The following is a 14,334-nucleotide window of genomic DNA, read 5'->3' on the forward strand; positions in this document are numbered from 1 at the left end:
TTGCAGAGCTTTCCAACAACCACTTAAGTTTCATACTAGCCCAGCACACGACTACCGTTGTAGTTTCATTCATAGCAAATGGTTAGCAACTGACTGTTTTAAAGCACAAAAATTCATGGTTGAGATATCAACGGGTGTAATTTATCTCGGAGAACAAAACGTGAAACTCCCTTAGGCTCATGTTAATGACACACGGTATTTTCTGCAGAAATCTAAATCACTGTGGCTAAAAAAGGTATTGGAAAGAACTGGAAAGGGGAGCGGCCACTTTAATGAAAGCGCCTGTGTTTCCCACATGCGCAGTACAGGCTTGCTCTTGGGGCTTCACAAGCAACCATTATGAAATGGTTTTGTGAAGCTCTCCAAATTGACAGCTTTTTACTGAAATACAGGATTTAGCCAAAAAGAGGAATGTGATTCCAGAGGGGACCACCCTTGATAAGATTATGGAAGTGGACAATGACTCCAAAATATTCCAATTTGGAGAGGTTTGGTGCCATTTGGAGAGGTTTTGGGGACACATGGAAAAGGATTTTTGGAACTTTTTGTTGTTTTTCAGAATAAAGATGTAATTTATGTTTACTGAGTGAGACTCTCGTAGGATGAGGGAAATTTGATCAATTTGGTGCAGATTTAGACAGGCGCATCAACTAAGTCACCTATGAAACAGCTGCCTAGTTACAACCCTAAGTTTAGTCATTTACAGGGGGGAAGGGAGGGATGGGGAGAGGTGCAGCCTCTCCCCATGTATGTATGTAATGTAATATAAGGCGTAACTTGGAGGAAGATCATAGCATACAGATGGGTTAGTAGCCATATTTTTTTATTCATGTTGTCATTCTTATTATTAGTAGTCGTACTATGATAATGAGTATAATTATAGAATTATTTATTTCATGTTTGTAATCTACTTGCACAAGAAGATTACTACTTTGATTTAAACCACAATGGCCCAAACTCAACGTAGTTTGTTTAAACGTATCTCCCCTCTCCTCCGCTAAATATATATTCCCTTTCTTTGACCAAAGTTTAAATATTTAAATAATGTCTCTTCTCTCCTCTTTCCGTTCCTCGCTCTTGCATGTGCGTATATTGCTCGCTGATCAACAAAAATCAGGATAGTTCACCCTCGGCCATAGGGGGCAATCCTGGTGTGATGAAGATCAGTGATCTGCGTAGATCTGACTAGAACCATCCGTCAGCGTCAGATTTACGCACGTTAGCACAGATCTGTATATAACTTGAACGACCTAAATCGTATCAGCAAACCCCGAACCTCTGTAGATCTGCAAGTATAATGATTAGTTAATCTGCGTAAATGCGCTTACCACGAGCCCGCTTTACCTGTGTGGAGCGACTTGAAACAAAGCTCACAACTCGCTGAAGTTTGCGAGTGTGGAGCGCTTCCCTTGTACCGGAAATAGTTTCCGTGCTGTTTAGTATCTGACTAGCTGGACAACCTCGTTATCGTAGTGGAATGCGTTTTTATTTTTTTGTCTGGTTATGCTGAATAATTAGTTGTTTATCAACAATCGACAGCATGGGATTTTGGGGAACATTTCGCTCATCTGTCGGCTTGTTTTGGGCCGTTTTCGTCGCGTAACGTTAGATCCAAGTCTTGGATTTTGGTTATCCACGTCCTGCGGGGGCCGTGATTGAAAACTTTATTTCGGGGATTCGGCCTGTATTTGGAAAGTAAGTGACACATTGCTTGGTGGAATTTTAAAACGGGAGTCTAGTTTAATGAACGTTGGGCATTCTGGAGTCTGTTTTTAGCTCGTTAATATTAGACTAACAAAGCACACAACGTAGCACTAACTTGCCACGGTTAGTTTCTTTAGGCTACTTTATTAGCAAGCACGAACGTGTTTGATTACGCCCAAGTTAGCCAACGTTTGTGTGTGATTTATTTGTAATAATAATGAACTATAATCACGCTACTTGTTTGCCTAACATGCAGTTACAATATAAACTTTAAATCTACGCAACGCACGTTGGTTAAAGTTAGTGGTGATTTGTACACAGCCGTAGCCATACTTGCTAGCTCGCTAACTGGATTGGAACAAGCTAACGTTAACCAAGTTAGTAAACAGAGGCTAGCTGTATCACTTCGTAGTCAACTCATCTAGATTGTACTAACTACCCTGAGAACACAACCGAATAGATTTATCTGATTGCCAGATATCTTGTTTGAATGATTTTTTCCCTGATGTAACCGTTGGCATAACAAGCAGCGATTCACAGCCAAGCCCAAGCAGTTAGCCAGTTAAGTTTCTGATTGTTAAAGCCAGGGAAACTGTAGCCACCTTATTGCTCTGTCTGAGTTTTCTCCATGTCTGCATTTGTCGTTGTAGGTTGCTAGTCAACCTCGAAGGGAAAATGTCAATCTTGGGTTTGAAGAAGAAGCAACCAAAGACTTTCAAAGTCAAAGTCATCACCATGGATGCTGAAATGGAGTTCAGTTGTGAGGTATACTGTCCTGTAGAAATAAAATCCACATACGCAGAAATATTTTTTTCCAAAACTTTCTGTACCCTTGTTCTTAGCCGTTTAGTATTTTTTAAAATTACTTTTTAAACGTTGGCTGATTTGTTCAACATATTTTATTCATTGGTTATATCTAGCGTTACTTCACATTCACTCATCAGAGGGACTTCTCGTTTTATTCTAATGTTGTTGACACGTGCAGAAATTACTCTGGGAATTACCGTTAATATCTAATTTTCAGGTTAAATGGAAAGGGAAAGACCTCTTCGATCTGGTTTGCCGAACTGTTGGATTGAGAGAAACATGGTTCTTTGGTCTTCGATATACTGTGAAAGATACTTATGCATGGCTGAAAACGGAGAAACGGGTTAGTGGCTTTGTTGTTTCCAAAATACTTTGCTGTTCACAGAATGTGGTTTTCAGTATTAAAATAATAGTGTTCTGTATTTCACATATTTACCGAATTTAATTTCAGGTTTGATGCTTTATGTTATGTGGACTTGTGCCTGAATTTAACTAACTAAAGTTTATATACTAAAGATTTCAAATATTCTTGTGGATATTTTGCTGTCCCAAGAACACTTGAAATAGTTTAATTTACTTTTTTTCAGGTTCTGGATCAAGAGGTTCCAAAGGATTCCCCAATTACATTTCATTTCCTGGCTAAATTCTTCCCTGAAAAAGTAGAAGAAGAGCTTGTCCAGGAAATCACACAACATCTTTTCTTCCTGCAGGTTAGAAACAGAATCTAGTTGTGTATCCTCTGCAATGACACAGCGACACTGCACATTCATACTACGTCTGTTAGAGAAGTCCATACTAAAGAAACCAGTGTGCACCATCCCTACTGTTAGACATACTGTGAATGAATCCCTTTCCACATGGAAAAGTCTGTGTTTATTGTCCTCAGGTCAAAAAGCAGATATTAGATGAAGAAATATTCTGCTCCCCAGAGGCCTCTGTGCTTTTGGCCTCATATGCAGTTCAAGCCAAGGTAAGTTCCTCAACCTTGTATGTCTGTGCTTGTATATCTATTGCTGTTTAAGACTACAGATCAATCCCCCCCCCCCCCCCCCCCCATTTGCATCGCAGCTATGAATGGGAATTTTATTTATTTTATTTATTCGGCTTGTTATTTTTTGGTCCAAAGGCAAGTACCTAAATATATACGTAAGCATACTTAAAGTACATTTGTTGTGCATAAATGTTGTGTGCCTTTTCAGTATGGAGACTATGACCCAAACTTCCACAAACCAGGTTTTCTGGCCCAAGATGAGCTTTTGCCTAAAAGAGTAAGTAGTACCGCTTCATTTATTTGTAAAAGTGTAAATCAGTCGTTTGGCAGAACTGTATCATTCTGAAAGTGACGTTATGAACAAAACTGTCATTTGTAATGGTTTTTAGATCCCCTTGGCAGATTTGTTCAGTTTGCATGTGAATGCACAGGTTCTGATGCAGTATCAGATGACAGCGGACATGTGGGAAGAGAAGATTACGGCTTGGTATGCAGAGCACAGAGGAATTGCCAGGTAAGACTGCTTATCACTGCCAAAGTCTTATTAGCTGTGCTGCTTTTTTAAAATACATTTGATTGCGGCAGTAAAAATAGGCTGATCTATTCTTGGAATAATTTCAGTGGGCAATCCTTTTATTCACTGCTGTTGCAAATCATATGACAAGACAAGCTGCTGTGCTACTTGTTACTATATATATATATATAAAATAAATAGACATGGTATAAAATGCAGTTTTTGCTCCATTATTCAAATCTGTGGTGTTAATTACGTGGAGACTATCGTTTTAAATGTTCTTGTTTTTCCTTTGGTGTTGAGTGTTGTGGGGTCAGCCGTGAGAAACTGGCAGATGGTGATTTGGCCCAAGAGTAAATGTTTGTGTGGGACATTTTTCTTGCGGCTTCTTTTCAGGGACGAAGCCGAAATGGACTATTTGAAAATAGCACAGGACCTAGAGATGTACGGAGTCAGTTACTTCTCCATCACAGTGAGTAACCCATTCCCCGTCGCGCCTGCAGTGTTGTGCTATCGCAGAACAGGGAGATGTTTTGAAGTGGCTTCACGGTCATGATAAGGTTGTGAAATGGGGATTGACTGGGCTTGACTGAACGAGCCAGCTGACACCAGCTGATGCGTGCGGAGGTGAAAAAGCACATTCAGTTCTTGCGAGAAGATGAGCATTCTGCCAATTGTCTCTGTCAGAAGTCTGAATTGATGCAAATCGGCAATCTGTCATCAACGGGCTATTCTTAGAGCTGCTTGCTCATGTTAGATATGGGCTTTGATAAAGCGTATTTCATTTTAGGGTCTGCGAATGTGAATTGCATGCTTTAAGTCGACGGGAACTGATTTGTCTTGCGGTTTGCAATGACCTTCAGCAAAACAAGAGGGACACCGAGTTGCTGCTGGGAGTCGATGCACAGGGGCTACACATATACAACCCGAACAGTAAACTCAACCCTAACAAGTCCTTTCCATGGAGTGGGATCAGAAACATATCCTACAGTGAAAAGGAGGTAGGATAGTTTCTGTGTAATCTACATGATGGCCACCTTTCTGTCTGGCATTGGAAAAAACCCCTCAGAGAAGCCAAAGTAACACATTTTATCCTCTCCTTTACAGTTCACAATCAAACCATTAGACAAAAAGAAGGATGTTTTCAAATTCTACTCCTCACAGCTCAGAGTCAACAAACTGGTAGGTCTGCACTTGTGATGTTATAAAAGTTTCAGCAATGGCTCTGAAAGCAGAATGTAGAATTCATGTAGTCTGCTCAGTAACCACAGAATTCCTGTTGTCCTTTTTTCCTCCTGGTTCCTTTCCTTGGATTAGATACTACAGCTGTGCATCGGTAACCATGATCTTTTCATGCGGAGAAGGAAGGTGGACTCTATTGAGGTCCAGCAGATGAAAGCACAAGCTAAGGAGGAGAAGGCAAGGAAGAAGGTAAGTTTGTTTTCTTAGTTTTTTTATTTAGAGTCTGCGATGGTGCAGTGGGTAGCACATTTCTCTCACAGCTAGAGTCCTGGGTTTGACTCCTGGCTGGAGCCATTTTGTGTGGAGTTTATATGTTCAGCTTGTGCCTGCATGGGTTTCCTCCGGGTACTCCAGTTTTCTCCCACAGTCCAAAAACATGCTGTTTGGGTTAATTGGGGAGTCCAAATTAACCTTAGGTACGAGTGTGTGAATGAATGGTGTGTGTGCCCTGCGATGGATTGGCAACCTGTCCAGGGTGTATCACTGCCTTTCGCCAAATGTATGCTGGGATAGACTCTAGCACCCCCCGTGAGCCTGACCAGGAATAAGCGGGTCAGATAATGGATGGATGGATATATAGTCTACCGATAGGCTTGTTGAATGTCGGTGTTTCTCGGCTGACCTGATCGTGCTGTTGGTGGATGCGCACAGGTGGAGCGGCAGATTCTGGCCAGGGAGAAGCAGATGAGGGAGGAGGCTGAGAGGGCCAAGGACGAGATGGAGCGGCGCCTCTTCCAGCTGCAGGACGAGGCCCGGCAGGCCAACGAGGCGCTGGTGAGCACCCAGGTCACCTGACCAGACATGACCAATTTTGGCTCATGCTGACCAGTCCTGACCTGTGCTCCTTCCATAGATCCGTTCGGAGGAGACTGCGGACCTCCTGGCAGAGAAGGCCCAGATCGCCGAGGAGGAAGCCAAGCTCCTGGCGCACAAGGCCGCCGAGGCGGAGCAGGAGAGGCAGCGGCTGGAGGTCACGGCCATGAAGACCAAAGAGGAGAAGAGGCTGATGGAGCAGAAGATGAGAGAGGCAGAGCAGCTGGCGGTTAAGCTGGTGGAGCAGTCGGAGAGAAGGTGAGCCCGACAGCGTTGTGTTGTTTGTCCTGTATTGGTATTGTAGTCTAGTCTGACTTGTATTGGTATTACAGTGCCGGTGGTTCTTTGTATCTGTGGTAGAATCTTTCAAATCAAACAAAATAAACTAAAAAAACAACATTCCCATACAAGCGCATATAATGTTATTCTGACTGACTATATATTGCTATATTCCCTAGGTCAAAGGAAGCAGATCACCTCAAGCAGGACCTGAGCGAGGCTAAGGATGCAGAGCGCCGAGCCAAGCAAAAACTTCTAGAGATTACAAAAACAACCTATCCCGTAGGTCTTTCTGATCAGCAAGTCTGGCTTCATCACTGAACAATTTGGTGATAGGAACCATTCAAATCTGACTGATCTGAGCCAATCAAGTCTCTTGACTTCTAGCTGAAAAACTTTGATTTGTTTCGCCAACATCAGCTGGTGGTTCATAAGGCCACGCTCACCCATAATTAGGTGGTTCTTGGTCTGTGGTTTGTCTTTCATTGCATTAAACAATATTGCAGGTGTTCTTGTCGTCAGAATGAGTTGTGTGAATGCTGTTCTCTGCAAATTGCATCCAGCCTTGGTATTCACATAAATGAGAGATGTCCTGGTGCTCATCTCTGTCTTTCCCTTGTGTTTCAGCTCATTGCGCCTCCACCTTCGGATGGAGGTGATCCCAGTCTTGAGATGGCTTCGGCAAGGATGGACTTCAAGGACACGGACATGAAGAGGTTGTCCATGGAGATCGAAAGAGAGAGGTACGTACTGTATTTACCCAATGGACTGTCGGTTGTCTTGTCTTTTAAGCTAAATTTATTTTGAGGACCAACAGCTGATCAGTTTGGCTGTGGTAAAGTCTTTGGCTGTAGTTGTGCCTATGTGTGTTTGCATTTGCCTTTTTTTTGTGTGTGTGTTTTTGTCTTTGTGCATGTTTGTGTGTAACTGTACAGTGTGCGGGAGTTTCTGCTGTGAACACCAGTCTTTGTCTGCAGGCTGGAATACATGGAGAAGAGCAAGCACCTGCAGGACCAGCTCAAAGAGCTCAAGTCAGAGATTGAGTCCCTGAAGCTTGAGGAACAGCAGCAGGCCGGGGTGTTTGCCCACAGAGGGGAGGCCAGGGCCTACCCCGACCCTCCCTATATTCCCCACAGTAATGTAAGTACTAATAAGCCTACAGGCTGTCCTTTCACTACAGATAAATGGTGCCCCCTACAACTCTGACGTTATTGAAGGCCCACATACTGTTAAAAGCGGGTGGAGACGAAGTCGGAAGCGGAGGCTTATACTAAAATATATAGCTCAGTTTTTTACATGGTGAAGTACCACACAAGGGAAGGTGCTCCGCACTGTTTTTCCATTATGCTCCGATTTTAAACGATCAATTGCAATTCCAAATAAACCGTCCGATTGCCTCAACCATACGTGCCGCCAAACGGGACTCCTTGCCACAGTTTACACTGGGGTGGGGGCTGTGGGGTTCTTATTTCGCAAAGGTGGTTTGCCATGTATTGTTTTGTGGATTTTTCTTGAATTTGAAATGAGCTATTTCTTTTAATATTTTAAATTGTCTTGCTTTGCACTATTAGTCCTGTAGTAAAAAAATGGCAGTAACTTAAATTCTTAAGGTTGTTTGCTTTTTAAAGGCAATTCCAGTTTTGAAAAGGCATGCATAAACCATTTTAAACAGCCATGCTTTTTCTGCATGAGTAATCCTCTTTTTTAACAGCATGAATGACTCGCTGCGTTCCTACATTTTAAATTATGTGCGCTGGTTTGTCACTAACTGTAGGTCGGGCATCATATTGGAATGATACTGGTGCTGAGGTGAAAAGTCACTTTGTGATCTGCTTTTGAGAATGAGCTTTCTGAGTTGGGGTCCAGCTGACCTCTGACCTTTCCCCCTCTGAAAAACATGCCCAAATATTATGCTGCATCCCGTGCTGATAGTGTTACTACCTGCCATTTAGAAAAAGAAGTCTGACTTCATAAATAGTATTTAGGAGCATACTCTGTATAGGTCCAAGAATCTTTGCCATATATGTTGGTCTACTCCTCGGTATCTAATTGGAAGACATGAGGAGATAGCTACATTAACATGACCAAGTGGTTCAGTTTGAATTCTAAATTTTGAAATACTCTTTGTGTACATGCTTAAATGGCTGTGGTAGAGTATGTGCCAGAAAGCATGCTCTGAAGCTTGTGCTGCATTGTGTGGCTTGGCTTTGCTCTGCTGAGGAATCTTCCCCTGCGTTTGCTGCTTCACCACCCTTGTGCCATTCCATGTGACCAGCAGTTTGCTTTTGGTGTCATAAGGGTGTAAGTGGTATATGCTCAGCATTTTGTAACTCCTCTGCAGGTTGCAATGGCTATATTTCATTTTTCAAAAATATGTTTGATCAGTCAACTAGTTTGTGGGAGCCTGCCATGACTATATAATCTGACTTTTTTTCTAAAAGCGGTTACATTTTTACAAAGAAATTACATTTTTGCCCCCATCCCCCTCCCATCCCACCCCTTTTTTTCTATTTACAGCGTAACTCTGCTTACATGGCTCAAATGGCCTACTTTGAGGAGGTGTGATCAAATTCACAGTGAAGAAGAGGAGCGAGCAGCACTGCGGTTTCCACACTCTGTGACTGTAATTAATGTGTGTATGTGGTCTAAACATTCTCTGCATTACGCATTGGATGCGCCCGGCATGCGGAGTTTCTCTTCAGGGGCGCAATTCAATCAGCTGCTCTGCAGTTCCACGCATTTCTTTCAAATGACACTAATTTGCACACTCGGAATTGCGTACGCAGTTGACACGCATCACATTTTTACTATAAACACTCTTGAGATTCGTTCTTAGTGATAATTCATTTGTCACTCGCATTTCAAAGCGCTGCGTGTATCTTGGAGGGTATTTTAATGTCTGGGAGCAGATACTGCAGTGCAGTGACCTCTTGGCGGTTCAGACGTTAGGCTTTGTGAAAAGGGAGTCCTTGCCAGACACTTTTAAATAGCTGTGCAAATGATGCAATTCTCTAGGATTGAATTTTAAAAAAGAACCCTATATTTCAAGGAAAAAAGGATTGTGTGGATGGTAAAAAATTTGGTTTGATTTTGTATCCAGCTTTTGTTACACATTGTCTCCTTAACAGCGCCATTTGTAGTGGAGAATCTTGTACAGTGATTACCATTATTTTATTTTTCCAATGTGGAATCACTGACAGTGACTTGTAAAGAAACAGATGAGGCTTTACTCATTTGCTTTTTCAGTGAAGCAAAATGTGCAGCTGAAGCTCGGGTTTTTGTTTTTATAGTAGTGAACCATGCTGTATTTGTAAAGCTGGTTAACCATCATGCTGTATTCTAAGAACTGTTTGCATTTCCTTTTTTTGAATGCTAACTTTTTGAAATGCTTCACGTTTTTACCCATTTTCATATTTAATCCTTTGCCATTGTGGATGCGTTTGAGTTGGCTATATAGCATTCATAGCACAAGTGCCTTGTCCAGTCCATTGCAGATATTTTGCTTTTTTTTAAAGCTTTATCACAAATCTTGTGCCTTAAAAAACATATTTGAACATTAGTTTCTGATGTTAGATCTCCCTCTAGTGCCTTTTGCTAGCATGTCCAGTGCATGGCCAGCCTGCTCATGAATTAACTGCAGAAGCAGTTCTGGTTCCCATCTCTACTGCAGTCTCTTCAGCTGTGCACATAATGCTTTCTTGGGGTCCTTCTTGAGAAAGGATGGTGACTGCCAATTTGTGTGGAGTAGATCTGGCCACTTTCTGGTTGTGCTATGAAAGGTAAGGCAGGCCTGTCTGCTTAGGCTGCATGTCAAGGTATGGCTCAGATGGAAAAGAAGCAATATATCAGCATTTCTAGGAAGACTTGATCATCATTGAAATGAACATAAGCAAGTATATCTGCTTATTCAGGTTGTCCTTGGGGGAAATCTACTCCCTCCTTACTCAGGATTTTCTTGTTTGGAGCTTTGGTCTGAAGATTTTATAAAATGCAGTTATTTCCTTTCAGAAAATATTAAATGTATCCATCCAACAAAACACTAAATGAGCATGCTCACAGACACTGAAAAGCATTTCTACATTCTTTTCATGATTTAAATAGCTTTACTTATTCTTTTTACTATTTACTTTTCTTATTCCTCGTCTCAAGGGTAAACATTCATGTTTTAATGAATGATTGCAACCAACCCCCTTGTCTGCAAGTTACTTCCAGTGTTAATAAACCAGTCAATATGGGAATGGATGCACTTCCATTTTTAAACAACAGGCTTAGATTTTTGCATTTGCCCAAGTTTGAGGGAAAGGCTTTTGGCTGAACTCTGACGTTATGCTTCATGTCTTCTGGGATAAAGTGTACGCTCTCACTTTACCCCCATCCAAAACTGCAGATGCACAGCATCTTAAATTTTGACACTAATAAATTTTGTCAAATCAGTTCTTGACATTTGTCAGTGTTATTGTATTGTGAATATTGTATGTACACACATTTACACGCACCCACAAAACATATGAAGCCAAATATGGAGGTAAATTGGAAATTATAATGACCCAGTTTTATTGGCAATCCCTTTGACAATTAAAAAAAACTCAGTGTTTGAGTTAAATTTGATACCTTAAAGCTTCAGACATTAAGTATTTTGTGCATGGGTTACTGCATTTCTGGCGTATAATTTTATACCAGTAAGTATTTGTATGAAAGTAAATCACTAATAAAATTAAAGTGGCAGTACTTTCTCTATCATTTCAGAGAAGACTGATAAAATTGTGAGTGGACAAATTACCAAATAATATAGAAATTATTTTAAACTTGTCACTGGTAGACTCATGTCTAGTGATGAATTCTACCTCAAAGTGCAAGTGTCAATGAACACCAGTTAGGGTACCAGGGTAGCTGTTTGTTAACCTGGATAGAGGGAGCATTCTCTGGTTTGGAACCCACTAGGGTGCAGATAATGTGTTCCTGAATAATTCTTAACATTAAATTACCATATAATATATGCAGTTAAAGAAGGACTGTATTCAGAGATTGAACTATATAACAAACTGTTAGCTAAGCATAAATACTGCGTATTTCAAATGCGTAATCTGCATTAATGGAAAAACATTAAGAAAAAATCATTAAAATTCAGCAAGGTGCAGGGAAACAGTTAATTCGTTACAAAGTACATCATTTCTAGTCTGAATTTTAAGGTAGTGTGGCTGACGGTCCAGTGGAGGGTTTAAGAGTGATGAGCTGAGGCTACTCCAGCTTCTCGTCTCCCTCCTCCACGTCCTTCAGACTCAATACCTCCAGTGACCCTTTTCCCTTGGTCTCACAGCGGATGAGCTCGTCAATCTCGCGATAGCAGCCAGGATCGATCAGGCATACCTGCAAGGGAAGGGGACAGGCATAAGTAGCAGACACGGTGGTGGGGGGTCCTGACTGATGTGCCAGCCTTCCTGTATCTCACCATCTCAAGCTGGTCATCGAAGTCTTCGCTCTCCACAACCTTAATGAGCGATTTGAGTTTCTCCTTCAGCCTCTTCCCTTCCTTGGCGGGCAAAACGAAGCGTAACCTCATGTGTGCTCGCTGGATCTGTATGGACTCCTTTAGTTGTCTGATCACCTCCAGAGCCTGGAATGATACATTCATTTGACCTGGGTGAAATGCGTATTTGTTTTTGATTCCAATACTATTCTGTGCTCTATTGACCTTAGCTGGTGTAATTGAGCCTGCCACTATGACCAGAAGGCAGGGGTTGCACTTTCTGAGATTATTTCATTGGTTCCAATACACCGGACAAGATCAGTAAAACACAGAAGAGTATTTGAATCCAAAACCAATATGTATTTGACCCAGGTCTGACATTCATTAGCCTACAATATGCTCTCTTCAGTTGAACAGGACATCAACTCTACCATTATGGGAGGATGATTCAAATCTGTGGGTACCATAGCCAAATCATACCAACTCGGTTATACATTTGTACAACCGTATGAGGGTATAATGAACATATTCACTCATTCAGTTTAGCAGATTTTTCCATTCTAAAATTAGAACAAAATATTACAGAAGTACCAGTGAAGAAGAACAATTGACAACAAACCTGTTGTTTCGTGCTCTTGTTCGCTTTGACGGAGTAGTGGATGTCCTTCATTGCACGCTCAATTAAGTTCACCGTGTACGGTCGCTTTGTCTCAGGATTTACGCACTTTTCTGCTACTATGGTGGCGATATCCCTAAACATCTGCTCCAGCTGCGTCTGCCGCTCCTTGTCTGACACCTGGAGTTCGCCTTTAGCTAAAATCTATGAAAAGACAAGCAAATTTCAAAAGTACAACTAGACAAGGGTAGCCTTGAAAAAGTACCCCCATGTCAATGAAAAATTAGGTAATACTGTATGCATGTCCATATGTACACTCCCCGGCCACTTTTAGGTACACCTGCTCGTAAATGCAAATAGTTTTCTCCTCCAAACAGCAAATCATGTGGCTGTAACTCTGCGGGAACTGTATGATGCGATCAAATCAGCATGGACCAAAATCCCCGAGGAATGTTTTAGCACATCTATCAATCCATGCCGTGAAGAATTCAGACTGTTCTGGAGGCAAAGGGGGGCCCTACCCGGTACCAGATAGGTGTCCCTAATAAACTGGCTGGTGAGTGTATGCATAGCATACTTACCTGTTTACATATTTCTGTTACATCGTCTGTTCCAAATGCTTTTGACAAGTCTTCTTTCTTGGCTACCTGTCCTTTGGACACGTTCATGAAAACCTTGTCAGTCTGCAAGACCTCATCGAGGTCCTTCTCACTAAAGAAAAACACAAAAATAAAATAAACAGTATAAAACCACGCAGGAAATTTACAATGTCACCGAATGCAAGCCTTGAAATTACCTAATGATCAGCAGGTGCTAGCTACATAACAGCTCCAAGTATATGATAATGTGTAACATAAGTGGAAACAATTTATCCAGGCAGGTTAGCTGGAAAGTAATCAATTATCTCATTTAGCTAACACTTAATTATATAAGCGAAATTGCAACTTGGCTAGCTCTTCTGAAAGGGCCTTAGCCGAACTGCGACTGGACGCTAGCTAGCTAGAAAGCTAGCAGCTACAAAAGGTTAAAAAACACACACCATAAGATTAGTGTGGTTTCACAAGAATCGAACGTTCTGTTAGGAAAACAATAGCAGTAGCTATTCCGGGACAGGCACTCCAAACTAACCCCACAAATAGGAAATAACCTTAGCTATATGACAAGCTACCAAACAAGAATCAACTTGAAATACTCACGCTCCCGATCTCCAACTCATAACTTTATTTTTATAACAGGCTATTTCAAATCTTTTTCCTCCTTTTTTCATTCTTACGATCGCCACATTGGTGAGTCGAATTTGGTTTGTAGGTGTGAAAATAGACATCTTAATTATTTATCATACGTTAGAATAAAGAAAACTGAGAAATGGAAATATACTTCAGTCTTTATGACAAACGCTAACTGCGCAGCTCAGTAACATGCGCAGCTCACTCGTGTACGGGTTGTTTTGTAAGCGACGTCCAATCAACTAGTGGCGACGTCGTTTTACTTGGTGTTCACTCGAAATTCCGGTGTAAAAAAAGAATGGTGATATAAACGTTCCCGGGGCAGTAAAACGTATATAAAATATTTCTGTATGTAATGTACATGTTTCGATAGATTCTGTATGTTCTAGGCCTGTTGCAGAAGTATCAACAACAATAATAACGGCATAATAATAATAATAATAATAATAGTAATAATAGTAATAGTAATAATAGTAATAAAAATAAAAAAAAATAAAAAAATAATAATCTCTTTGCACATGGGGTTGATATTAGTAATTGATGTCAATCAGCTTAGAACAAGCATTTTTTTGGACTAAATATATTTTTAACGGATATCCACTGACTTTAGGCTGACTACTATGACTGCTCTTATAATTGGTGCCAACCATCTTGTAAAACCAAATTCAACAAAAA

General features: G+C 41.1%; 2 protein-coding genes across 3 annotated transcripts; one reads left to right on the plus strand and one right to left on the minus strand.

The window, feature by feature from the left end:
• Positions 1–785: 785 nt before the first annotated feature.
• nf2b (neurofibromin 2b (merlin)) lies at positions 786–10,783 on the plus strand. Of its 2 annotated transcripts, none has more exons than XM_035433864.1 (17): positions 786–805; positions 2,355–2,469; positions 2,729–2,854; positions 3,099–3,221; positions 3,398–3,481; positions 3,711–3,779; positions 3,934–4,016; positions 4,413–4,488; positions 4,880–5,017; positions 5,124–5,198; positions 5,334–5,447; positions 5,910–6,032; positions 6,112–6,329; positions 6,530–6,632; positions 6,978–7,093; positions 7,328–7,490; positions 8,868–8,915. In XM_035433864.1, exons 2-17 carry the CDS (start codon positions 2,380–2,382, stop codon positions 8,913–8,915), a joined length of 1,749 nt encoding a protein of 582 aa, XP_035289755.1. In that variant the 5' UTR covers positions 786–805; positions 2,355–2,379. The 2 variants fall into 2 exon arrangements, with proteins under 2 accessions (XP_035289755.1, XP_035289754.1); XM_035433863.1 differs by lacking the exon at positions 786–805 and adding an exon at positions 1,288–1,695 and having other exon boundaries at positions 8,868–10,783.
• A 93-nt stretch (positions 10,784–10,876) lies between these two features.
• On the minus strand, positions 10,877–13,927 carry sbds (SBDS ribosome maturation factor). The gene is made up of 5 exons (XM_035433865.1): positions 13,630–13,927; positions 13,015–13,144; positions 12,437–12,637; positions 11,800–11,964; positions 10,877–11,717 (listed from the first exon to the last, which is right to left on the minus strand). The coding sequence occupies exons 1-5, from the start codon at positions 13,755–13,757 to the stop codon at positions 11,589–11,591; spliced, it is 753 nt and encodes a 250-aa protein (XP_035289756.1). The 5' UTR covers positions 13,758–13,927; the 3' UTR covers positions 10,877–11,588.
• Positions 13,928–14,334: the final 407 nt, after the last annotated feature.

Source organism: Anguilla anguilla, chromosome 9 (genome assembly GCF_013347855.1).
Source record: "Anguilla anguilla isolate fAngAng1 chromosome 9, fAngAng1.pri, whole genome shotgun sequence".
NCBI lineage: Eukaryota > Metazoa > Chordata > Actinopteri > Anguilliformes > Anguillidae > Anguilla > Anguilla anguilla.